Source organism: Saccopteryx leptura, chromosome 4, assembly GCF_036850995.1.
Source record: "Saccopteryx leptura isolate mSacLep1 chromosome 4, mSacLep1_pri_phased_curated, whole genome shotgun sequence".
NCBI lineage: Eukaryota > Metazoa > Chordata > Mammalia > Chiroptera > Emballonuridae > Saccopteryx > Saccopteryx leptura.
In genome coordinates, this window is record NC_089506.1 from 210,945,509 (window position 1) to 210,969,905 (window position 24,397).

Consider the following 24,397-nt stretch of genomic DNA (forward strand, 5'->3'; position numbering starts at 1 on the left):
CGCGCGCCTCTTACGGGGTTTGGCGCGTATTGCCTTCCTTGCAATAGGATTGGTTCCTGTGGTCAGTGGAGGGGCGGGGACAGGAGAACCCACCCTCCTCATTGGCTGTAGCGGACGTCATACAAAGAGCCGGGAGAGCTGACGGGAAGGTCCGGTTCCGGAACTGTCCCCAGGATTCCGAGCATCCCGGCGTGCTCCGCGCCTCCGCAACCACTTCCGGGGCGGGAGCAGGGCTGTGGGGTTCAGGCGCTGCGGCGGCCCGCGCGGACGTGTTTCGAATGCCCTTGGCAGAGAGCGGGTCCCTCCGAAACAGCGCGTCAGCGAACGAAGGTGGGGTTGATTGCGGCAGCTGGCCAAAGGCGGCCCGGGGTCGGGAGCCCAGCGCAGGTTGGGTCCGCCGCGGCCCGGCCCCGCCTGGTGCCGGCACCTGCTTCCCACCTGCGCAGCGCAGAGCGGGGAGCCCCAGCTCTGTCGCTTGCTCGCCGTGTGAGTTTATGACTCGGAGCTTTTGCGTCTGCAGCTGTGGAGTGGGGACGATAAAGCCACGTTCTGTGTAGGGTTATTGGGAGGAGGCGCCAAGGGACGTCAAAGCTGTAGGTGCTGGGCTCTTCCCTGGGGACTCTACCCAGGGCCTGAGAAAGAAGTTGGAATACCCCGGCGCCACGAAAGGCCCACGAGCCAGGGAAGGAGGGAGTGCCTCCGGGCTTTTACAGATCTCTTTCCTGTGGGCGTGACGGTCGACCACCAGCGTCATCTTTTTCTTAAGTTAGCATTTTGCTTATTTTTAAGTAATGGATTCTTAGTAAATTACAAAATGGACTGAACCAGAAGGCAGCGTCTAAAATGGTCCTGTCCCTAGTACTGCTTCTTGGAGATAAGTTCTGGAAGCGACATGCGAAAGATATTTTTTACAAGTTTTCAAGTGTAATCATGTAATGCATAGCGAATACCCCGCCCTTGTGAAGTGTCCGGCTTGTGGCAGGGTGAAAAGGAAGTAATAATAACGTTATGGTCCCTTCGCATCTAGATTATCTCTTGGTAAGCCCCTTGAGCAGGAGTCTAGCTCTGATTGCCCCTCAACACTGTTCACAAGTGTCAGACCTGTGAGCATCCAGTAGAAGTGATAACATGGGCCCCACCTTAGAGGAGGCATTTGGGGTAGAAGAGACACACCCACAGGAGACTTGAGTGGATATTGAAAGGACCTCAGAACTGACACTCAGCTTAGTTTGGCTTCTAAGCCAGGGTCAGGACTTTTCTGGTTGAGGGTTCTCAAGTGTGGAGAGAGGTACTTGAACCCAGGCCCTCCCAGTGTGAAAGGCAGTGGTTCCAGGAGGCAATGCTTTGCTCTGACTTGTTGCCTGTAGGCCCCATCACATGTACATATACTCTTGCAAAGGGCCTACAAATTTTTTGTCCTCCAAATCAGTGGCTTGTTTGTTGTTTGGCCATCTTGGCTGTCACCTGGGGCTTGGAAACATTCTTTAGTAGAGATGAGGTCCTAGTGGACTCTGAACCACTGTGGTACCTTTAGGCCATCTGAACTGGATGTGCCCTTGTTTTCTCTATCCCTCTCCTGCGCTTGCTTCCTTGTTCTTTCCTACCTAGAGTAGAATAAGAGACAAATGTAACTCCTGGACCTGACAGTTCTACTGGGAAGGTAATGACTTGACCTTGATTTGGGTAGGATTCCCAGAAGAAAGGACTCTCATAATCACACTCTTCTTCCTGGTGTTTCCCCATCTCTCCAACTTCAAGGGATGCATAGGTGGATTCCTGGTCACTTAGCATTTGCTGCACACCAAGCACATCCTAGTTTCTGTGGTAGGGGCTCTCAAGTTTTTTCAAAGTTAATTTGTGGCCTGACCTGTGGTGGCGCAGTGGATAAAGCATTGACCTGGAACATTGAGGTCACCAGTTCGAAACCCAGGGCTTGTCTGGTCAAGGTACATAAGGGAGTTGATGCTTCCTACTCCTCCCCCTGCCCTTCTCTCTCTTGCTCTTGCTCTCTCGCTCTCCCTCCCCCCTTTCCTTCTCCCCCCTACTCCCTCCCGCCTCTCTCAAATGAATAAATTTTAAAAATTTATTTGTTAAAAATAATTTACATACAGTAAAATTCACTCATTTGATGTTCAGGTCTGTGAGTTTTGATAACTACATAGAGTCACATATCTGCCAATTAAGATTCAGAACAGGAAAAAAAAAAGATTCATAACAGGTCTGGCACCCTCAAATTTCCTCTTGCTGTCTGTGTGCCCCCCCCCCCCCCCCCCAGTGCTACCAACTTTTCCTCAAACCCTTTGGTTTTGTCTTTTCTAGAAAGTCAAATAAATGGAATCATACAGTAAGTAACCTCCGAGTCTGGCTTTTAAAAGCTCATTGTGGCCTGACCAGGTGGTGGCGCAGTAGATAGAGCGTCAGGCTGGGATGTGGAGGGCCCAGGTTCAAGACCCCGAAGTCACCAGCTTGAGCGCAGGCTCATCTGGTTTGAGCAAAAGCTCACCAGCTTAGACCCAAGGTCACTGGCTCGAGCAAGGGGTTACTTGTAGCCCCACGGTCAAGGCACATATGAGAAAGCAATCAATGAACAACTAAGATGTCAAAACGAAAAACTGATGGTTGATGTTTCTCATCTCTCTTTACTGTCTGTCTGTCCCTATCTATCCCTCTCGCTGACTCTATCTCTGTCCCTGTATTAAAAAAAAAAAGCCCATTGTGTTTGAGGTTGGTTCATGTGCTGTGTAGTATATTGTGTGAATCACATGTTGTTCTTTCTGCCAATTGTTGAGTAAATTCCATCCTATGAATGTGCTATAGTTTGTTTACAAATTCTTCCATGTGTCTTTAACAGCAGCCCTTTGAGATATTATGTATCCATTAGACAGAGAGGAACTGGGAATAGGAGATGCTAAATAGCAGAGCTAAATTTTCATCTGACTCTAAGTACAGGGTTCTTTCCCACCACACCCAAGAGCTGATTTGGTCCACTGATCCCGCCGTCATTTCTGTAATGATCATCCAAGAGCTTGTCAGAGTTCTTGAGTTTCTGGAAAATACTCTTCCTAGAACATGTGGCCTGAGGAATAGTGAAGGGAAATATACACTGCAGTTTATGATTCACCATATATGCTCTTCTTTTTCTGTCTGGTGACAAGCTCACAAAATCATACACTATTTAATGAAAGAAAGTTGTTTAATTGAATCCCAGAAAGGAGTTGACTGCACTGGGTAGCAGTCTGCTAAGATAGGAGTGTGACCATCCTGTTTCATTCCCTGAAACTACCAGGAAAGAAAGACCTAACGCCCGGACCTCCCTTCACAGTGATGTCGGAGCTCAGCGATGAAGCCAGTGAGCCCGAACTCCTGACCTGCAGCTTGTCCATGTGGCACGGGCTGGGCTCACAGGTCAGCTGGGAGGAGCTGGCCGTCCCCCTGGATCTCCACACGGCTGCTTCCATCGGCCAGTATGAAGTGGTGAAGGAATGTGTGCAGCGGTAAGACGTCTGGGAAACGTTCCTTCTCCTTAGATTTTGAGGACCTTCTTAGTGGCTTCAGCTCCCACATAGAGATACCAGTAAGCTAGCCAGGCCTCGTAGACATTTAACACGTGCGGCCGAGGTAACCCTGCCTCTCTAGTGCAGTTGTCACTAATGATTTCTGTTGGACTCTACCAAGTGTTTGTTCCTAGGAAGAAAAAGCTAGTTTAAACTTTTTCATAGCCTTAGTTAGAAACATTTCTGCTTGCTTTAAACAAAGTAATTTTATGGTTTTCACTAATTGCAGAAATGTTCAAACAAAAATAAAGATAGAAAGTGATGCCCTCTGACCTTTTCCCAAGGGGTTCATTTTAATCCCTTGTGCCCTCTCTCTCCAGCTTCTGCCATAGAGGAGGAGGAGGCAGGAAGGTTTATCTGCCCCTCTGGAGGATTGCCACCTGAACTAACTGCTCACATACCATTTTTACTAATGTCACATGTAATTAAGTCCCAGTGCAACAGCAGTAGCCCTTGGCTGTGTCTTGTTTGTAGTGCCATGTGTACCTACTGTAATTCTTGAAAAAGAAGCTGTCTCCTCACCGCCGTTCCCTTATGACTGCCACACTTTGTGCTCATGTTTCCATTTCTCATCGATAACTCAGAGAAACAGTTCTGTGTCCATACCTACTGTGCCTTTTTCAGTTTCTGGGATGCCAAAATCAAGCCTCGTTGAAGCCCCAGATTTCCAGTGCCCAAGTCATAGCCATCGCTTATAAAACGCTGGCCATCGAGGGCAGGTGCGCTGTGGTGAGGGATAGCCCGTTCTTCAGCTGCACTGGGCGGCCCGGGGGCGTGTAGCTGGGAACGCTGGCAGCATATCTGCACAGGGGCAACAGACCCCTGTTCACACTCTGCTCCTTGGGCAGTCTTGGGCTTTTAAGACTTTGGGTGTGCTGGTAACACGTACAATCCAGAACTGGCTCCCCAGAGGAAAAGAGGGAAGTGTGTGCTCTGATTGGGACTGGAATGCTAGTCGAGCCCAAGGCTTGCTTGCAGTGAGTTGGACTGAGAACCCAAGGAGTTGGAGGCATCAGAATGGGGGACTGGGCTGGTGGAGGTGTGGGAGCTTCAGGTTCTGCCCTGGGTCAGGCCCCTCTCTCCGTGGGGAACTGACTGCTCTGTCAGTGAAGGTCATGTGGTGAGGATGAATTGATCTTCCTGTGGCCCTCCCCCTGTGGCCCTCCCAGCCAGTGGCTGTTACTGCATTCTTGAAATCAGGGCCTTTCAGAATGGCTGTGTGGGCATCGCAGAGTCAATAGAAGATGCTGGTGAATGGTATGGCTCATTGCATACAAACCTGTGAGAGGCACAGACTGTGTGGACTGGGTGGCAGTTGCCTGCCCCTTGGAGGCGAGGACTGTGGAAGAGGAAAGGCTGTATTGCATGAACTCCACAGGGTGTTCTTGGAAGTGGATATTCTCTCCATAACCCAACCCCAAACTTTAGGTTGTAAAGCCCACTTTTTTTTTCATGTGGGAAATGCTTTTCTAGGATTTTAATGGAAATCAGTGAGAAAGATAGATCATGGATTTTCTTTTTTTTTTTTTTTTTTTTAATTTTTTTATATTTTTAAATTCATTTTTAGGAGAGAGAGGAGAGAGAGACAGAGAGAGAGAAGGGGGGAGGAGCTGGAAGCATCAACTCCCATATGTGCCTTGACCAGGCAAGCCCAGGGTTTTGAACCGGCGACCTCAGCATTTCGATCATGGATTTTCTAAGACTGTTTCTGTAGGGTAAGGTGACAGAGGAGTCGCAGTGGGGCTCCATTGTCTGAGTCCCTCCCTCTCCCCACTGGACTAGCAGACTGTGGCCCATTGGTGGAAGGTAGTCGAGGCTCCGGATCAGGATTTCTGGACCTCAGCACAACTGCCAGTCTGGGCCAGGTTATTCTTTATTACTGTGGGGCTGTCTGTACACTGTAGGCTGTTTAGCAGGCTCCCTGGCCTCGACTCTGGCTCTGGTAAACCCCACATGTGAGATGGCTGGGTGTATCTAGCATATCTTGCGTTTGTTTAGGAGAGAGTTAGATTTGAATAAGAAGAATGGTGGTGGCTGGACCCCGCTGATGTATGCCTCCTACATTGGACACGATACCATCGTGCACCTGCTGCTCGAGGCGGGGGTGAGTGTGAATGTGCCGACCCCAGAAGGGCAGACTCCACTGATGCTGGCTTCCAGCTGTGGCAACGAGAGCATCGCCTACTTTCTTCTCCAGGTGAGCTACGAGGGGACTCAGGCCCAGAAACCTGAGGGGCCCCTGGCTGCTCTGGCAGAGACGTGAACCGCTGTAGGCCATGGTGTGTGTGTGCGCGCGCGTAATCACTTTTGATTCTTTCAGCATGACAGCCTGCAGGCGACCGCCCCACGCAGAGGAGACAGGCTGTAACGGGTATTCTGTGTTCTCTTGAAGCAAGGTGCCGAGCTAGAAATGAAGGACATCCAAGGCTGGACTGCGCTTTTCCACTGCACCAGCGCGGGGCATCAGCAGATGGTCAAATTCCTTTTGGACAGTGGGGCCAATGCCAACATGAGGTGATTACCAGGTTTTAAGTGGCCGTAGGAGTGGGCATGGCCAACTCTAACTCTAAGGAGGGCAATTGTAGAGACACCTACAGGCCGGAGTCAGGGCAACCCTTTTTCCATGTGAGGAGTTCAAAGGGACAGAAGTGACAGTCCTGCCCATGTGCGGAAGGCCTAGGGATAACTCTGGCCTTTTGACACATGTGTCAGATGACATTGGGTGCAGCACTTCAAGCTCTCTAAGCCTCGTTTTCTTTTCTTTTTTTTTTTTTGTAGTTTTCTGAAGCTGGAAATGGGGAGGCAGTCAGACAGACTCCCGCATGCGCCCGACCGGGATCCACCCGGCACGCCCACCAGGGGGCGATGCTCTGCCCATCCGGGGCGTTGCTCTGTCGCAACCAGAGCCACTCTAGCGCCTGGGGCAGAGGCCACAGAGCCATCCTCAGCGCCTGGGCCATCTTTTGCTCCAGTGGAGCCTCGGCTGAGGGAGGGGAAGAGAGAGACAGAGAGGGAGGAGAGGGGGAGGGGTGGAGAAGCAGATGGGTGCCTCTCCTGTGTGCCCTGGCTGTGAATCGAACCCAGGACTTCCGCACGCCAGGCTGACGCTCTACCACTGAGCCAACCGGCCAGGGCTAAGCCTCATTTTCTTTATCTGAAAACTGAGGATAGCAATGCCCATGTCATAGAGTTGTTAGAAGAATTACATGTTCTTTTTTATGCCAGGGACCTAACATGGTGAATGGCACTTAACTGGCTGTCTGAAGTGCTCATTCCTTTCTTTTTCTGGCCTTATCCGGTGAGGTGATGCTGCGAAGAGTCATGAGTTTCATATGTTGGAAGGGGTACCGTCTAAAGAGTGTCACGATGATAATCCCCTTTCAACACAGCATCCAGCTGTCACTGTCCACGGTCCCTAGTTGATGTCATCTATTATGAGACACACCATAGCTTTCCATGCCACCAAGAAAGAAAAAAAAATGCTACTAATTAAACTGCAACTCACCTGGATTTTAAGACCTATTCTGACTGTGGAGATGTTAAAATGCAAAAAGTGCTTTAGAATGGATGAAACCCAGTATTAGCTTGTTTTCTGTCTTCTAGACCATCGTGAAAGAAGTGAGAGGTAAGGGGCCCTCAGAAGACAGTGTTTAGGTAACCATAACCAAGCACAAAATATAAGCAGCAGGTACCAGGCATAGTCAGAGCGGGTATATTGTTAGTCCCAGAGCTTTTGGGAGGGTTCCTGGATGACGTTGAACCAAACTATAGGGTTTGGATAGGTGGGTGGGAGACATTAGCTATCTGTGAGCAATGAAGGACAAGAGCTGCCTTTCGTGGGTGATTCGAGTGGAGACTTACGAGATAGCAGGTCAGACAGCTTAGAAAGAGTGAAGATAGGGAGACAATATCTTTAGGACAAACGACTAGAGCTGGGGTAGAAACCAGAGGAGCTCCTGAGGCTGATGCATTGATAAGAATTTTCTCAGCCCTGGCCGGTTGGCGCGTTGGTCTGGCATGCGGGGGACCCGGGTTCGATTCCCGGCCAGGGCACATAGGAGAAGCGCCCATTTGCTTCTCCACCGCCCCCCCTCCTCCTTCCTCTCTGTCTCTCTTACCCTCCCCTGGCCGGGGCTCCATTGGAGCAAAGATGGCCTCTGCCCCAGGCGCTGGAGTGGCTCTGGTCGAGGTGGAGCTATGCCCTGGAGGGGCGGAGCGTCACCCCCTGGTGGGCAGAGCGGAGCCCCTGGTGGCCGTGCCGGGTGGATCCTGGTCGGGCGCATGCGGGAGTCTGACTGTCTCTCCTCGTTTCCAGCTTCAGAAAAATACCAAAAAAAAAAAAAAAGAATTTTCTCATCTCTTCCCATTAATTCTTGCGAGAGGGAGACTTGCACTTAGGGATGGAGACCTGACATCAGCTTGGTTTTGCCTGCATCAGGGAAGCATCTCGCTGGCGGAACGTCCCTCCACTAATCATTGGACTGTGGCCTCTGTCTTGCAGGGAGCCGGTATATGGATTTACTCCTTTAATGGAAGCAGCTGCTGCTGGCCACGAAATAATCGTGCAGTATTTTCTGAATCATGTAAGTGACCCTCTTTATCAGCTTATAATTAGTGACAGCAAGTGAGGAATCACATCACTGAAGCATAAACTATTACAGAATTTCCTGCTTCACGGAAATAGCTGCTCTTCATCTGGTTATTCAACACATTTTTATTTTATTATTATTATTTTTTACAGAGACAGAGAGTCAGAGAAAGGGATAGATAGGGACAGACAGACAGGAAAAGAGAGAGATGAGAAGCATCAATCATTAGTTTTTCGTTGCAACACCTTAGTTGTTCACTGATTGCTTTCTCATATGTGCCTTGACCGTGGGCCTTCAGCAGACTGAGTAACCCTTTGTTTGAGCCAGCGACCTTGGGTCCAAGCTGGTGAGCTTTGCTCAAACCAGTTGAGCCTGCGCTCAAGCTGGCGACCTCGGGGTCTTGAACCTGGGTCCTTCGCATCCCAGTCTGATGCTCTATCCACTGCGCCACCGCCTGGCCAGGCAACACATTTTCATTTTGAGTACAGTTGATGCCAAGTTTTGAGTGGCACTCAGGCATTAGGGGTACAGAGGTGAGTACAGTATTCTGTAAGAATTTAAAAAATACTATTATCTCAACAGTAGGGAAGGTATATTTTAATTTTTTAATTAATTAATTTTTTAGAGAGAGATAGGGACAGACTAGGGAGAGAGATGAGAAGCATTAACTCATAGTTGCAGCCCTGTAGTTGTTCATTGATTGCTTTCTTTTATTTTTTATTATTTTAAGTGAGAGGAGGGAGATAGAGAGATAGACTCCTGCCTGTGCCCTGACTGGGATCTACTCAGCAGCTCCTGTCTGGGGCTAATGCTCAAATCAACTGAGCTATCCTCAGCACCCGGGGCCGACACTTGAACCGATTGAACCACTGACTGCAAGAGGAGAAGAGAGAGTGAAGAGTAGAGAAGCAGATGGTCACTTCTCATGTATACCCTGACTGGGGCTTGAACCCAGGACTTCTGCACACTGGGCCAATACTCTTATCCACTGAGCCAATTGGCCAGGGCCTGAATTGATTGCTTTCTCATTTGTGCCTTGATCGGGGGATCCAGCTGAGTCAGTGACCCCTTGCTTAAGCCAGCGACCATGAGGTCATGTCTATGATCCCACACTCAGGCTGGTGAGCCTACACTCAAGCCGGCGACCTTGGAGTTTTGAACCTGGGACCTCAGCATCCAAGGTCGATGCTCTGTCCACTGCACCACCACCAGCCAGGTGCTCTGATACGATTTTTAAAGGCTGCCTCTCTAGTGAATCTGTTGTCTCCAGTGTTCTGTGTGAAGAGAGGGAAGCATGGTGGCTGCCGGCCCGGGTGCTAGCGGAGAAGGGAGCCTCCCACGCACAGCAGCCTGAGTTTATCCTCCTCACCAGGAGCACCTGCCTGCCTCTCCTTTAAGTGTCTGCCAGCCCCAGAATGGCTGAATGCCGAAAGGCAGTGAACTTGGAGAACTTCCTTCGCTGTGAGATGGCTGGATTACTGCCTTATTTGATGACCCAGCAAGACCCTTCCCACGCCCCCAGTTTTAGCACTGAGAGTGAGAGACCACAGGCCTTTGCCTTTTCTCCTAAAGCTGTGAAATTTTAGAGCAGTGGTTTTCAACCTTTTTATACTTGAGGATCACTAACAGAATTATTTCAGGGACCGCTAAAGCAGAAATCACCCTGAGCATAAGTGAATTCAACTAAGATCTTTGGGTCTATAATCTTCATACATCAGGGTGGTTAACTCTTTGCAGACCGGCACAAAATTTCTGGTGGACCCGTCCGTGGACTGGCGATTGAAAACACTGTTTTAGAGGACCCTGGGTGCAGACCTAAGAAGCCATTGTACCTCTCATCCTGGGTCCGCAGCCCTGGAAGTGAGAGTGCTTTGCAGGGGAGGTTCCTAACTCTTGTTCTTTTACCAACTTCCATAGGGAGTCAAAGTGGACATGAGAGACCATAGTGGTGCCACAGCCCGAATGCTGGCCAAGCAGTATGGACACATGAAGATAGTGGAGTTGATAGATGCTCACTCGCTTTCCCTGCCTAAGAGCCTCTATCGAAGCCCAGGTATTTGTGTCTGCAGCCTCACCCTCTGCTGGAGTCCCACCCCTGCTCTCTCCCGCTTCAAGAGGTTTGGCTTCTGCAGCCTTGCCAGACCTCTGCCTCTCCTGGTGACTCCGCTGTGCAGTGAAGGTTGAGGCCTGCTTGTCTAATAGGAGAGGACAAGGCAGTTAGGGTGTAGCACCTGCCAGGCTGAATTTGGGTACACAAGATGCAGGCATGTGTCACCCACGCAGCAGCAGGAGGGCAGCTTCACAAAGGGGCTGGCTTCTGGGTTTTGTTTCTTGACTTGCTTATTGTGTTTGTTGCCATGCAAAATGTTTTAATTTTATATAGTCATATTCACCAATCCTTATTTCCTCTGGATTTTGAGTCACAAAAAATCTTTCCCTGTGCCCTGGTTGTACAAGAATTCACCCATGTTTTCTTCCGGTACTGACATGGTTTTATTTTTTACGTTGAGATCTCTGACCCATTTATACATTATTTTTATGTCTGATATGAGGCATGTTTTTTTAAATGGCTAGCCAGTTGTCCTAGCATCACTTATTTAAAAGTCTAACCTTGACCTAATGATCTGAGAGGCTGTCTTTGTCACACATACACGATTTCCTTTTGTGCTTTGGACTTCCTGTTCTGTTCCTGGTCTATCTGTTCACACCCACAGCCACGCTGCTTTCATTAGAGGCTTCTTGTAATACGGTTTACTGTCTGGTAGGGCTGGTCTCCCTGTAGCTTTCCTTTTCCAGTGTTTTCATAGCTATAACTTTTTTGTACCTGTGTGAACTTGAGCATCAGCTTGTTTAGCTCTTTAAAAACAGCCTGTTGATACTGAGATTGTGGCAGATGGATAAATTAATTACCCCCTTGACTGTTGCTTGAACCTGACTCTTGGCTTCTCGCCTTCCTCCCTTTGCAACGTGAGCTTCGGCACCCGCTCCAGTTTCTCCGCAAACTACCGGTCCCTGGGCTCCATGCAGTCACCCAGCCACTGGGCCTGGCCAGCCAGCAGTGTGGCCAGCATACATAGGGTGCTGGGGACTCTGGCTCCTGGGTCTTCGCGTTCCCCTGCACCAGCGTTCGGGGCAGCTGGGGGCCCGGGGTCCTAGCTATGGGGGCAGCTGGGGGTCTGGAGGGCATAGGGGTCATCTAGAGGGAGAAGGACTATGCAGTGCCTGAATGATCACCTGGGCTCCTACCTGGAGAGGGTGAGAAGCCTGGAAGCTGATAATTGGAGACTGGAGAGCAAAATCTGGGGACACCTGGAGAAGAAGGGACCCCAGGTCAGAGACTGGGGGCATCATTTCAAGACCATTGAGGATCTGAGGGCTCAGATCTTTGCAAGTTCTGTGGACAGTGCCCTTTTTTTTTTTTCTGAAGTTGGAAACGGAGAGGCAGTCAGACAGACTCCCGCATGCGCCCGACCGGGATCCACCCAGCACGCCCACCAGGGGGCGATGCTCTGCCCATCTGGGGCGTTGCTCTGTTGCAACCAGAGCCATTCTAGTGCCTGAGGCAGAGGCCACAGAGCCATCCTCAGCGCCCGGGCCAACTTTGCTCCAATGGAGCCTTGGCTGCGGGAGGAGAGGAGAGAGACAGAGAGGAAGGAGAGGGGGAGGGGTGGAGAAACAGATGGGCACTTCTCCTGTGTGCCCTGGCCGGGAATCGAACCCGGGACTCCTGCACGCCAGGCTGACGCTCTACCACTGAGCCATCCAGCCAGGGCGAACAGTGCCCATCTTGCTGCTGATGACTCCAGAGTCAAGTATGAGATGGAGGGGACTGTGCACCAGTCTGTAGAGAATGACATCCGTGGGCTCCAAAAGGTCAGTAATGACCCCAGTATCCCTCAGCTGCAGCTGGAGACAGAGCTCGAGACTCTCAAGGAGATGCTCTTCATGAAGAAGAACCCAGGTAAATGGTCTATAAAACCAGATTGCCAACTTTGGGTTGACCATGGAGTTGGATGCCCCCAAATCTCAGGATCTCACCAAGATCATGAAGGACATCTGGGCCCAGTATGATTAGTTGGCTCAGAAGAACTGACAGGATCTAGACAAGTACTGGTCCCAGGAAACTGAGGAGAGTGCTAGAGTGGTAACTTCGCAGACCGCTGAGATAGGACCTGCTGAGATAACATTCACAGAGCTGAGATGTGCGGTCCAGTCCTTGGAGATTGACCTGGACTCGGGAAATGCGGGCCAGCTTGCAGAACAGCGTGAGAGAGGTGGGCATGCACTATGCCGTGCAGACGGAACGGCTCAGTGGGAGCCTGCACCTGTAGTCAGAGCTGGACCAGACCTGGGCAGAGGGGCAGGGCCAGGCCCAGGAATATGAGGCCCTGCTGAACATCAGGGTCAAGCTGGAGGCTGGGATCGCCACCTACTGCTGCCTGCTGGAAGAAAGGGGGACTTCAGTCTTAGTGACGCCTGGGCAACTAACTATTCAATCATCCAGAAGGCCACCTCCCTCAGGATTGTGGTGTCTGAGGTGTCTGGGGTCATTGACACCAAAGTGCTGAGGCATTAAAGGCAGCAGATGTGGGGCGCCCCTTGGGGGCCATGAGGCCAATAAAAAGTTCAGAGGTCTTTGAAAAAACAGATTAACCCTTGACGTTGTTGAGTTGTCCCATCTAACAAAAGGAGTGTGCTTTTGTTCAAATATACTTTTGTGTATTAGGGTTTGAGAGTTTTTCTCATACATATTTTATATATAACTTTAGTGTATTCCTACATATTTGAATTTTTTTCTTTTTTGCTATTGTAAATGGGGTTTCACTGCTGTCATATCCTGTAACTGCTTATTGTCTGTGAATATGAAGGCTACTGATGTCTGTGTACCAATTTTATATTCTGCCTTACTCAATTTTTTCGTTGTTTGAGTTAGTATTGTTTAATAATTTCTGGGGTTTTTCAGTTTAACCTTCATATAATCTGCAGATAGGGATAGATTTACTACTGCTTTCTCATTTTTTATACTTCTTTGTTTTTTCCAAGCGAGAGGAGGAGAGAGAGACTCCTGCATGCACCCTGACCAGGATCCATCCAGCAAGCCCCATCTGGGGCCATGCTCGCAAGTGAGCTATTTTTAGTACCTGAGGTGGAGGCTCCACATAGCCATCCTCAGTGCCCGTGGCCGATATGCTCAAACCAATTGAGCCATGGCTGCGGGAGACGAAGAGAGAGAGAGAAGGCGAAGGAGTGGAGAAGCAGGTCATTGCTTCTCCTGTGTGCCCTGACCAGTAATTAAACCTAGGACTTCTGCACACTGGGCTGACACTACCATAGAGCCAAAGAGCCAGGGCCCATGGCTGATTTTTTTTTTTTTTTTCCATTTTTCTGAAGCTGGAAACAGGGAGAGACAGTCAGACAGACTCCCGCATGCGCCCGACCAGGATCCACCCGGCACGCCCACCAGGGGCTATGCTCTGCCCACCAGGGGGCGATGCTCTGCCCATCCTGGGTGTCGCCATGTTGCGACCAGAGCCACTCTAGCGCCTGAGGCAGAGGCCACAGAGCCATCCCCAGCGCCCGGGCCATCTTTTGCTCCAATGGAGCCTTGGCTGTGGAAGGGGAAGAGAGAGACAGAGAAGAAAGCGCGGCGGAGGGGTGGAGAAGCAAATGGGCGCTTCTCCTGTGTGCCCTGGCCGGGAATCGAACCCAGGTCCTCCGCACGCTAGGCCGACGCTCTACCGCTGAGCCAACCGGCCAGGGCCATGGCTGATTTTTTATAGTTCTGATTACTTTTATTTAGTTTCATTGGCTAATACTTGTAATACAATGTTGAATATAGTGGAGACAGTGGACATTCACTGGGTCCTTACCTTAGCAGAAATACCACATTAAGTAAGATGCTGAGTTAAGAGGAAGGTGTGTCGGCCTGGCGTGCAGGAGTCCCGGGTTCGATTCCTGGCCAGGGCACACAGGAGAAGCACCCACCTGCTTCTCCACCCCTCCCTCTCTCCTTCCTCTCTGTCTCTCTCTTCCTCTCCCGCAGCCAAGGCTCCATTGGAGCAAAGTTGGCCCGGGCGCCGAGGATGGCTCCATGGCCTCTGCCTCAGGCGCTAGAATGGCTCTTGTTGTAACAGAGCAACGCCCCAGATGGGCAGAGCATCGCCCTCTGGTGGGCGTGCCAGGTGGATCCCGGTCAGGTGCATGCGGGAATCTGTCTGACTGCCTCCCCGTTTCCAACTTCAGAAAAATACAAACAAAAAAAATTTTTTTTAAATAAAAAAAAGAGGAAGGTGTGCAGTCCTGGCTGGGTCACTCAGTTGTTTAGAGCAGCATTCGGATACACCAAGGTGCAGTTTCTATCTCTGGTCAGGGCACATATAAGAATCACCAATGAATGCATAAATAAATGGAACAACAATGTCTCTCTCTCTCTCCCTTTTTTCTCTAAATTCAACCAATCAATCAATAAGAAACATTTTTAAAAAGGTATCTGTCATTTCCTATATTCGTGAGTGTTTTCTATAGGAATAGGTTAAATTTTGTCAAAGGCTTTTTCTTTTTCATTGATTTTGAGAGAGGAAGGGAGAGAGAGAGAGAGAGAGAGAGGCATCAACGCTTTCCACTTAGTTGTGCACCCATTGATTGCTTCTCATCTGTTCCCTGACCGGGGCTCAAACTGGCGACTTCAGGGTCGAGCCAGCAACTCCAGGATCATCGTCTTAGGCACTTTGAGACGATGCTCTAGCGACTGCACCACTGGGCAAGACATGAAAGGCTTTTCAGCATCTCCTGAGATGTTTATGAATTTTCTCCTTGAATCTGTTAACATGATATATTAATGAATTTCGTAACAATGAACCAACTTTACATTCTTGGCATAAATCTTACTTGGTGTATTATTTTCCTAATATGATGTTGGATTGTTTGCTGATGTTTTTAATGTTTTATATGGCTATTCATTCATAAAGAATATTGGTCTATAATTTTCCTCTTTTGTTCTATCTTCATCAGGTATAAATATCAATATTATACTTGCTTCATAAAAAGAAGATGGAAGTTTTTCCTTCCTTTATTGTGCTCTGGAACAATTTTTGCAGCATTGGTGCCCCATGGCCTTGGACGGTTGGGCAGGATTCTCCTGTGAAACCATCCGGGCCTGGTCTTTCTTTGCAGGGTGATTCCTTGATAAGTTCTGTTTCTCTGTAGTGATTGGTTTGCGTAAGTTTTCTCATTTAACTGGGGTCAGCTTTGATAAACTCTGTTTTGAAATCATTTCATCCAGGATTTCAAGCTTCTTTACACAGACGTCTGAAAACAGTTTTTTTCTCTTTCTCTTAAAAAGTTTCTTCTGTTTCAGTGGTTATTTTCCCTTGTCTTTTATTTTGCCATCTTTCATCTCCATCCTGTCTCTCAGATGCTTTTTACTGCTTTCTATCATTTATTCTTTGGTGGGTTTCATACTTTTCTCCAGCACTTCTGGTTCATTTTCCATATCAGATCTGTTCTTCCTTGGGCACCTGGTAAGACAATCTTTAATTTTTAATTTTGACTTAAAATTTTCTTTCCCTAAGTTCAGTCAATTTTCTCATCATTCTTATGTGTGTGTGTGTGTGTGTCTTTTTGTTCTCAGTTTTGAGTTTCTGATTCAGGGTGCGTTTTCCTGTCCTCAGATGCTATTGATCAGAGTGTGCCACAGTTTTTCCTGCTTAGTCCTCGTTGGCTTCCTTTTGGAGAGAGGGAGGGGATGTTTTCACTTGCTGTGTGTTTTGTTACTGTTTTGTGTGCTCTCTAGCGCTTGTGTGTTGGTGAAGATCTCTGGTGCTTCTGCATTTCACGGATGGGGCTTGGTGGCCTGGCTATGTGTGTGAGTCCGGTCCAGGAGCTCTCTTCTCCGCAGTGTCCAAGGACAGTCTCCTTACAGGGTGGCTTTTTTTCTGGAGTGGGATGTATTTAGGCCAAGCATTATATGTTCCTTCCCTGCCCCGTTTCCCGAAGGTGTCCTCCCCAGAGGGCCTGCTGCTCCTCTCACTGTTCCCTTGGGTCTGTGAGTGTTAAGTCACTTCCCTGTGCTCATGCTTCATTCAACCAGGATTCTTTTTCAGTATTTTTTCCCACAGAATGGACTCTGTCTTTCTGGGAGTGTCACTGGCCCTTCTTTCCCCCCGTCTCTCCTCTGTGTGGCTTTTCCTAGACCTGCTTCATTGCCTACAGAGAACAGAGGTGAGCAAGTCTGATATTTCTTTGCTGGAGAGGGGCGTTTGCTCCTCACAGGAGCAGGAACCTTGAAGTTGGTGGTGCTCTCTGCAGTTTTGGTCACGTTGAAAGTGTGGGATTTGTGAGATTCTCTCTGGTTCCTGCTGACTCGTTCAGCTTTGAGAGGACATGTTGGGAGGTTCAGATTCATGAGGCTGCTTTTTTCTTGGTTCCCCCTCCCTTGTACATTTATTTCTCATGACTCCATCTTCTGCTTGCCGGGACCGCAGTCTCCTCCTGATGACGTAGGTCCCGGAGTGAATGGGAGGGAGTTGGATAGAGAAAGGAGGGAGTGGCTCACTTGAGTCACTGGCTTGTGTTGGAACCTGGGTCAGTCACTCCCTGACATGCCAGGCAGGGAGAGTGCTAAGAGTTGAGAGCTCTTAATTCACACCTGAGTGAGCCTGTTACTTTCCCAGGGTCTGGCTCTGCCCAGCCCCCTTCCTAGCCTTGGTGGTAATGAAGGACTTAAGGACTTCTCCCTGTCTCCCCTCCAGTTTACCAACTCCAAAACAAGATCATCTCAGATAGGAGCCTGATATAAGTATATCCATGAATTTTGCCTTCTAAGTAGGACAAAATTTAGAAAGTTATGAAAAAACAGTAATGGCTGTGGGGCATTCGAGCATTTAAACTCAGATGGGCAGTGATTTGAAATAGTTCCCAAATCACAGCACACAGAGCCCCCTGTGACACTTGTTTCCTGAGCTGTTGTTCAGATTGAGAATATAAAATTCTAAGAAGTTGTGTGTGATGTTTGCTGTATGTTTATGAAAGGATATTATTTATATCTTCCACTTAGAACAAAATTTATTTCTGATTGTAAATATAATACATGCTTGTTAGTAAAAAAATTAAAAAATCCTTCAAACCCAGACAATGAGAAAAATTAGAATTAGATTCCCCCGTTGTGACAGACATTTTCAGTTCAACCCGTACTCAGCAAGCTTGATGCTCCCCCAGAGGTCCCCATAACCCATCTGGTCAGTGGACTGGCCCATTATGGCTTTTTTTTTTAAAAAGAATTTTTACGATTTTATTTGATGACAGTTTCCGGGAAGCAAGATCTCAGTGGATTGAGAAAATGCTCCGGAAAATGGTGGTTTCACCACTTGTTTTATACTTCAGAATCAAAGGGGAAGACGTAAGGGGTTTACGTGAAATTGATTGGTGGTAGATTAGGGAGGCGGGAGAAGGCAGAGCAGGGAGTCTTTGGGATTGGATAAAAAGTAAAGTGTGCCTGACCTGTGGTAGTGCAGTGGATGGAGTGTTGACCTGGAATGCCGAGGTCACCTGTTTTTTTTGTTGTTGTTTTTTTAAAGAGGTCACCTGTTTGAAGCCCCACCTGCTTCTCTGCCCCTTTCTCTCTCTCTCTCTCTCTCTCTCTCTCTCTCTCTCTCTCTCTCTTTCTCCTCTCTAAAAATAAATAAAATCTTTTAAAAAAAGTTAAACATATAGGCATATACTTTTTTTTTTTTTTAACCTCGGCAGGTGTAGGATAGTTTAAGAGTTAATCATTGTCATGGTAATAACAATGAAGGGAGTTGTGGTCTGTGGTGCCATGGTGCTTTGAAGGGTCTGGAAAGAGGAATTACCCTGACATTCCAAAGGTGTGCTATTCTAGATATAAAGGTAATACATAGGCTCAGTTAAAGTAAAGATTGACCTTTGTCAGGGAAGATTCTACCTGCCATGACTTGCCTTTAGTTAAAAAGCTTTTACCTCATTGATTTGAGACAGAGGAAGGGAGAGAGAGAAACATCAACTCTTTGTTCCACTTAGTTGTGCACTCATTGATTGCTTCTCATATGTGCCCTGACCAGGGATTGAACCTGCAACCTCAATGTGCCCGTACAATGCTCTATCCACTGATCTGCCCAGCCAGGGCTAGTTAGAAAGTTCATTTCAGACCATTCTGTGTGATTCCTTTAGGTCTCTGAGTTTGTAGGACAGCCACGTAGGCCTCCCTGGAGCTTTCAGGTTTAGTATGTGGCCCCTTTTTTGTTCATACTTCCCACTTTTGGTCATAGATCAAAGGATGCATTGACGACCAACCTTCTGGTTGGATAATGTTCCATGGTGCTAGGAAGGCTCATTTCTAGGAAGTCTTAGTGTCAGCATTTTTCTTGTTGAAATATGGACCATTGGGGATGGGGCAAGACCGTAACCTTGAATGGAAGTCAAGGCCACATTTTTCTCAGAAGTGAAAGGCAGGTAAATGGGAGACAGGTCCCATGGGCCTTCATTAAGAAAAACATTCTGGATCATTTAACCTATAAGCTATTATGATCCAAGTTTTTCTGTCTGCCTCACTTTTTTGTATTTTGCATATATTTATAATTATTATGTTTTAAATTTTATTTATTTATTTATTTATTTATTTTACAGAGATAGAGTCAGAGAGAGGGATAGACAGGGACAGACAGACAGGAACGGAGAGGTGAGAAGCATCAATCATTAGTTTTTCGTTGTGCACTGCGACACCTTAGTTGTTCATTGATTGCTTTCTCATATGTGCCTTGACTGTGGGGCTACAGCAGACCAAGTAACCCCTTGCTTGAGCCAGTGACCTTGGGTCCAGGCTGGTGAGCTTTTGCTCAAACCAGATGAGCCTGCGCTCAAGCTAGGGACCTCGGGGTCTCGAACCTGGGTCCTCAGCATCCCAGTCCGATGCTCTATCCACTGCGCCACCGCCTGGTCAAGCTTAATTTTATTTATTGATTTTTAGATAGAGGCAGAGAGAGAGACAGAGAGAGAGAAGGGGGAGGAGCAGGAAGCATCAACTCCCATACGTGCCTTGACCATCAGGCAAGCCTAGAGTTTTGAACCAGCAATCTCAGTGTTCCAGGTTGATGCTTTATCCACTGTGCCACCACAGGTCAGACGTATTTTGCATTTAGTGTAACATTTATTTATAGTTTAAGGGCATACTATTTACCTTGTCAGTTTTTATATAGTTGTCAATTATAGTTGACATTCAGTATTCTACTCTACCATCTTGGCCAGAAATCCCATTATGGCATTTCTTACAAGTGAAGTCATGGGAAACATACTTTTCTTCTTTTTAAAAAAGATTTTATTTATTGCCTGACCAGGTGGTGGCACAGTGGATAGAGCGTCAGACTGGGATGCGGAAGGACCCAGGTTCGAGACCCCGAGGTCACCAGCTTGAGCGTGGGCTCATCTGGTTTGAGCAAAAACCTCATCAGCTTGGACCCAAGGTCGCTGGCTTGACCAAGGCGTTACTTGGTCTGCTGAAGGCCCGTGGTCAAGGCACATATGAGAAAGCAATCGATGAACAACTAAGTTGTTGCAACGCGCAACGAAAAACTAATGATTGATGCTTCTTGTCTCCGTTCCTGTCTGTCTGTCCCTGTCTATCCCTCTCTCTGACTCACTCTCTGTCTCTGTAAAAAAAAAAAAAATTATTGATTTTAGAAAGAGGAGAAAGAGAGAGAAAGGTGGGAGGAGAGGAAGCATCAACTTGCATTAGTTGCCTCTCATGTGCCCTGACCTGGCAAGCCCAGGATTTCAAACCAGTGACCGCAGCATTCCAGGTCGGCGCTTTATCCACTGTGCCGTCACAGGATAGGCCAGACTTTTCTTCTTAAATTAAGAAAACCAATTATGATGATTTTCTTCCAGTTTACTCTGAGTATTAGTTAATTAGTGCATCACTGGGCAAATTATCTTAATTTTCATGTTTGACCCACAGAAAAATATGAAGATCTGAGCTCTTCAGATGAATCCTGCCCTGTGCCTCAGAGACAGAGGCCCTGTCGGAAGAAAGGCCTGAGCATCCACGAGGGGCCTCGGGCCTTGGCCAGGATCACAGCGATTGGACTTGGAAGCAAGACCCAGCCGTCTTGCTATGGTGAGCATTCCACATTTCCTGATGGCTTTTTTTTTTTAAGAGAGAGGGGAGAGAGAGAGAGAGAGAGAGAGAAAGAGAGAGAGAGAGAGAGAGAAGGGGGTAGGAGCAGGGAGCATCAACTCGTAGTAGTTGCTTCCCATATGTGCCTTGACCTGGGAAGCCCAGGGTTTTGAACTAGCAACTTCAGCATTCCAGGTCAGCACTTTCTATTTTTATTTTTGTTTATTTATTTATTTTTTACAGAGAGTCAGAGAGAGGGATAGACAGGGACAGACAGACAGGAACAGAGAGAGATGAGAAGCATCAATCATCAGTTTTTCGTTGCGACACTTTAGTTGTTCACTGGTTGCTTTCTCATATGTGCCTTGACTGCGGGCCTTCAGCAGACCAAGTAACCCCTTGCTCGAGCCAGCGACCTTGAGTCCAAGCTGGTGGGCTTTTGCTCAAACCAGATGAGCCCGCGCTCAAGCTGGCGACCTCGGGGTCTCAAACCTGGGTCCTCTGCATCCCAGTCCGACGCTCTATTCACTGTGCCACCACCTGGTCAGGCCAGGTCAACACTTTGTGTGTTGCACCATCACAGGTCAGGCTCCTGATGGCTTCTTGACAATGTTTTCATCTTGATGAGCAGATACAACTTTCAGGTTGCTGAAATATGGGCCACTGGGTGGAAGCAGCAGCTCAAAGACTCAAAATTGATGACAGTAATGGGAATAGATTAGTCAGTGGCTAGCTCTTGGGTTTCTGTTTATCCTTTAACTTTTTTACTTTTTTTTAGTGAGAGAGAGAGAGTGACAGACAGACAGGAAGGGATAGAAAGGAGAAGCATTAACTCATAGTTGCAGCATGTTAGTTGTTCATTGATTGTTTTCTCATATGTGCCTTGACCAAGGGGCTCCAGCTGAGCCAGTGACCTTGGGCTCAGGCCAGCAACCACGGTGTCATGACTATGATCCCATGCTCAAGCCAGGGACGCAGCGCTCAAGTTGGTGAGCCCATTCTCAAGCTGATGACCTCAAGGTTTCAAACCTGGGTCCTCAGTATCCCAGACCGATGTTCTATCTACTGCACCACTGCCTGGTCAGGCTGATTTTTCTTTTCATTTGGTTAAAATTACAAATAACAGTTGCAGAGAATGTAGCTAGGCTCCAGATTTCATTCATCACATAATGGGTCAGCTAGTGCAGGCACTGTGTGACGTTTGAGCCCACCCTGTCTCTGGCCACATCACCTGGGCATGCTACTTAACACATTTGCCTGCTTGAAGTGGATGTGCCTCTGGGCCAGGCCAAGGAATGACTCTGCTCTTGCTCTTTTCTCCAGGTGATGGATTTGATGCTCAAAGCCTTCTGAGAGTTGTTGCATGGTACACTTGGTGGGCTAAAATCCCAGACCCCATTCCCAGATATCTCGAGTTTATTCTCAAACTGTCAGCTTCTGAATGTTGAGTGCCATCCTCTTGGGGAGTGCAAGAGGCACCAACAGTTCTTGGGGCAAGTTGGGTTTTATGCTCATTCTCTTGCTTTGGCCTGACCAAGTGATCAGGCTTATGTACAAGTTACATCTTTCTTTGATGTCTGTCACACATCAGTGACCAGGCCAAGGGTCTATCGGGCTGGGTAGGTGGGCTCCTCTCGTGAATAAACACCTCTCTGAAGCAACCAACTTTCCCAGTCAGAGGAGGCCTAATTTCAGTTAAGAGTATGCAAGTAACTTATTTCCTTCTTAGACCCTTGAGTGGAGTTCCCTGGGTGGGAACTCGAGGCCCACCGTGTCCTGTTGTCCTTGAGGGATGGGCTGACGGGGCCTCTGGGAAAGGCCTGCCCTCAGCCGCTGGCAAGCTCCTGCTGCAGGTGGGCACAGCTCGTGTCTTGTCTGGTGTGCTTATTAAAAGCTTATGGCTTTAGGACATTTGGCCAAATTGTTTTAGTTTTGAGTGGCAGAGTCTTCCTGTTGAGTCCCTGCTCCCTGACCCACTCTGAAATGTGGTAGGGGCATAGGAAGGATGTCTTCCCCTGGAAATGGGGTGTAATTAACCTGGCAGCCATCCAGCATGCTTTTTATTTTTATTTTATTTTTATTTTTTTCTTTCTTTGTATTTTTCTGAAGCTGGAAACGGGGAGAGACAGACAGACTCCCGCATGCGCCCGACCGGGATCCACCCAGCACGCCCACCAGGGAACAACGCTCTGCCCACCAAGGGGCGATGCTCTGCCCCTCCAGGGCGACATTCTGTCGCGACCAGAGCCACTCTAGCGCCTGGGGCAGAGGCCAAGGAGCCATCCCCAGCGCCCGGGCCATCTTTGCTCCAATGGAGCCTTGGCTGCAGGAGGGGAAGAGAGAGACAGAGAGGAAGGAGAGGGGGAGGGGTGGAGAAGCAGATGGGGGCTTCTCCTATGTGCCCTGGCCAGGAATCGAACCCAGGACTTCTGCACGGCAGGCCGACGCTCTACCACTGAGCCAACTGGCCAGGGCCCAGCATGCTTTTTAAACCTGACCTGTGGTAGCTGAGTGGACAGAGTGTCGACCTGGGATGCTGGAATGCTGAGGTCCTCAGTTTGAAACCCCGAGGTCTCTGGCTTGGGCGTGGGCTTATTGGCTTGAGTGCGGGTTTGCCGGCTTGAGCATGGGATCGCCAGCTTGAACACGGGATCATTAACCAGATCCCAAATTCTCTGGCCTGAGCCCAAGGTTGGTGGCTTGAGTGAGGGTTACTGGCTTGGCTTGAGCCCCCTATGAGAAGCAATCAATGAACAACTATAGTGAAAGCAATTATGAGTTGATGCTTCTCATATCTCTCCCCCACCCCTCTTTCCCTGTCTCCCTTTTTCTCCCTCTCTCTCTCAAAAAAAATCACAGGTTTTTTTCCCCTAGTCTCAGCCCCCTTTACCCCCCTGCGAGGCACAGCGCCAGGGGCCACGGGGCCTTCCCGCACAGTCCCACCACAGAAGGCCACTCACCCCCCCGAATCCTTTTTTATAATGGAATTCTTTCAAGTTACCAAAATAATCCATGACGAAGCCCGTTTCTACACAGTTCTTTCTGTGCCCCCACAGAGAGGGCTAGACGGTCTTCACCAGACCAGAGGTGGTAGGAGGCTCTTGATTGTGGGCCTTCCGGAGAGTTTTGTGGGTTTTTTCTTGCAACTTGAGATATTTAAATTTTCTATAGGTATATATATTGTTTGTCAACAATTAAAAAATATTTTTGAATGATAAATGTGCAGATTGTGAAAAGCCTCGATAAATGCAGAAAGGTATAAAGAAGAAAATAAGTTAGATTTGGCCCTATCAGCCAGTCTGTTGTATGCAGATAAAGTACTTTCTGTGGCGAAGGGGCCGAGGCAAGGTGGGAATAGAACTTTCTGGATTGTGTTATGTTGTTTTCTTGCAGGCAGATAAGTTCAAAGGTTGCCTAATTTGCTTTTCTATAATTAATTTTAACCCAGGACCTCCAACTTTGCAGCTCAGCCAGATCTATTTTTTGTGTTTATTTATTTTATTATTATTTTTTTTTTTTTAGTTTTTTGTTTTTTTGTTTTTTTTTTACAGAGACAGAGAGTCAGTGAGAGGGATAGACAGGGACAGACAGACAGGAACAGAGAGATGTGAAGCATCAATCATTAGTTTTTCGTTGCGCATTGTGACACTTTAGTTGTTCATTGATTGCTTTCTCATATGTGCCTTGACCGTGGGCCTTCAGCAGACCGAGTAACCCCTTGCTGGAGCCAGCGACCTTGGGTCCAAGCTGGTGAGCTTTTGCTCAAACCAGATGATCCTGCGCTCAAGTTGGCGACCTCGGGGTCTCGAACCCGGGTCCTCCGCATCCCGGTCCAACGCTCTATCCACTGTGCCACCGCCTGGTCAGGCTTTTGTGTTTTTTTATATTGAAAGGTATTTAAAAATTTATTTTTAAATTGATTTTAGAGAGAGGAAGGGAGGGAGACAGACAGAAACTCTGTTTCTGCAGGTGCTCTGACCAGGGATCAAACTGGCAGCCATTGTGTATCAGGGCAATGCTCTAAATAATTGAGCCATTAGGCCAGGACTGGTCAGATCTGTTTTTGCCTGGGGTTGACTGACGTAGATGTCTGTGTTGAGAAGTCGTAGGGACCGCGCAGACCGTGT

The 24,397-nt window shown here is 48.3% G+C and overlaps 1 protein-coding gene, 1 non-coding gene and 1 pseudogene across 10 annotated transcripts in view; 2 read left to right on the forward strand and 1 right to left on the reverse strand.

The window, feature by feature from the left end:
- Window positions 1-226: 226 nt before the first annotated feature.
- Window positions 227-24,397, forward strand: part of ANKS3 (ankyrin repeat and sterile alpha motif domain containing 3) — a 33,272-nt gene continuing 9,101 nt past the window's right edge. For 5 of the 9 annotated variants that reach the window (XR_010751170.1, XR_010751171.1, XM_066382720.1 and 2 more), the window contains exons 1-7: window positions 228-330; window positions 3,287-3,494; window positions 5,553-5,751; window positions 5,947-6,068; window positions 8,056-8,137; window positions 10,061-10,196; window positions 20,112-20,270. Coding sequence is in view for 7 of the 9 variants with exons in the window: in XM_066382720.1 (XP_066238817.1) it covers window positions 279-330; window positions 3,287-3,494; window positions 5,553-5,751; window positions 5,947-6,068; window positions 8,056-8,137; window positions 10,061-10,196; window positions 20,112-20,270 (958 nt within the window). In the remaining 2 variants the exon portion in view is untranslated. Of the gene's footprint in view, window positions 331-3,286; window positions 3,495-5,552; window positions 5,752-5,946; window positions 6,069-8,055; window positions 8,138-10,060; window positions 10,197-16,195; window positions 16,364-20,111; window positions 20,271-24,397 lie in introns of those variants that run through there. The other 4 variants (XM_066382719.1, XM_066382721.1, XM_066382723.1 and 1 more) reach the window with 4 other exon arrangements.
- LOC136403365 (keratin, type I cytoskeletal 18 pseudogene) lies at window positions 10,691-12,865 on the forward strand (annotated as a pseudogene).
- Window positions 22,670-22,745, reverse strand: TRNAG-GCC (transfer RNA glycine (anticodon GCC)). Its single transcript has one exon. It is a non-coding gene; the product is annotated as a tRNA-Gly (tRNA).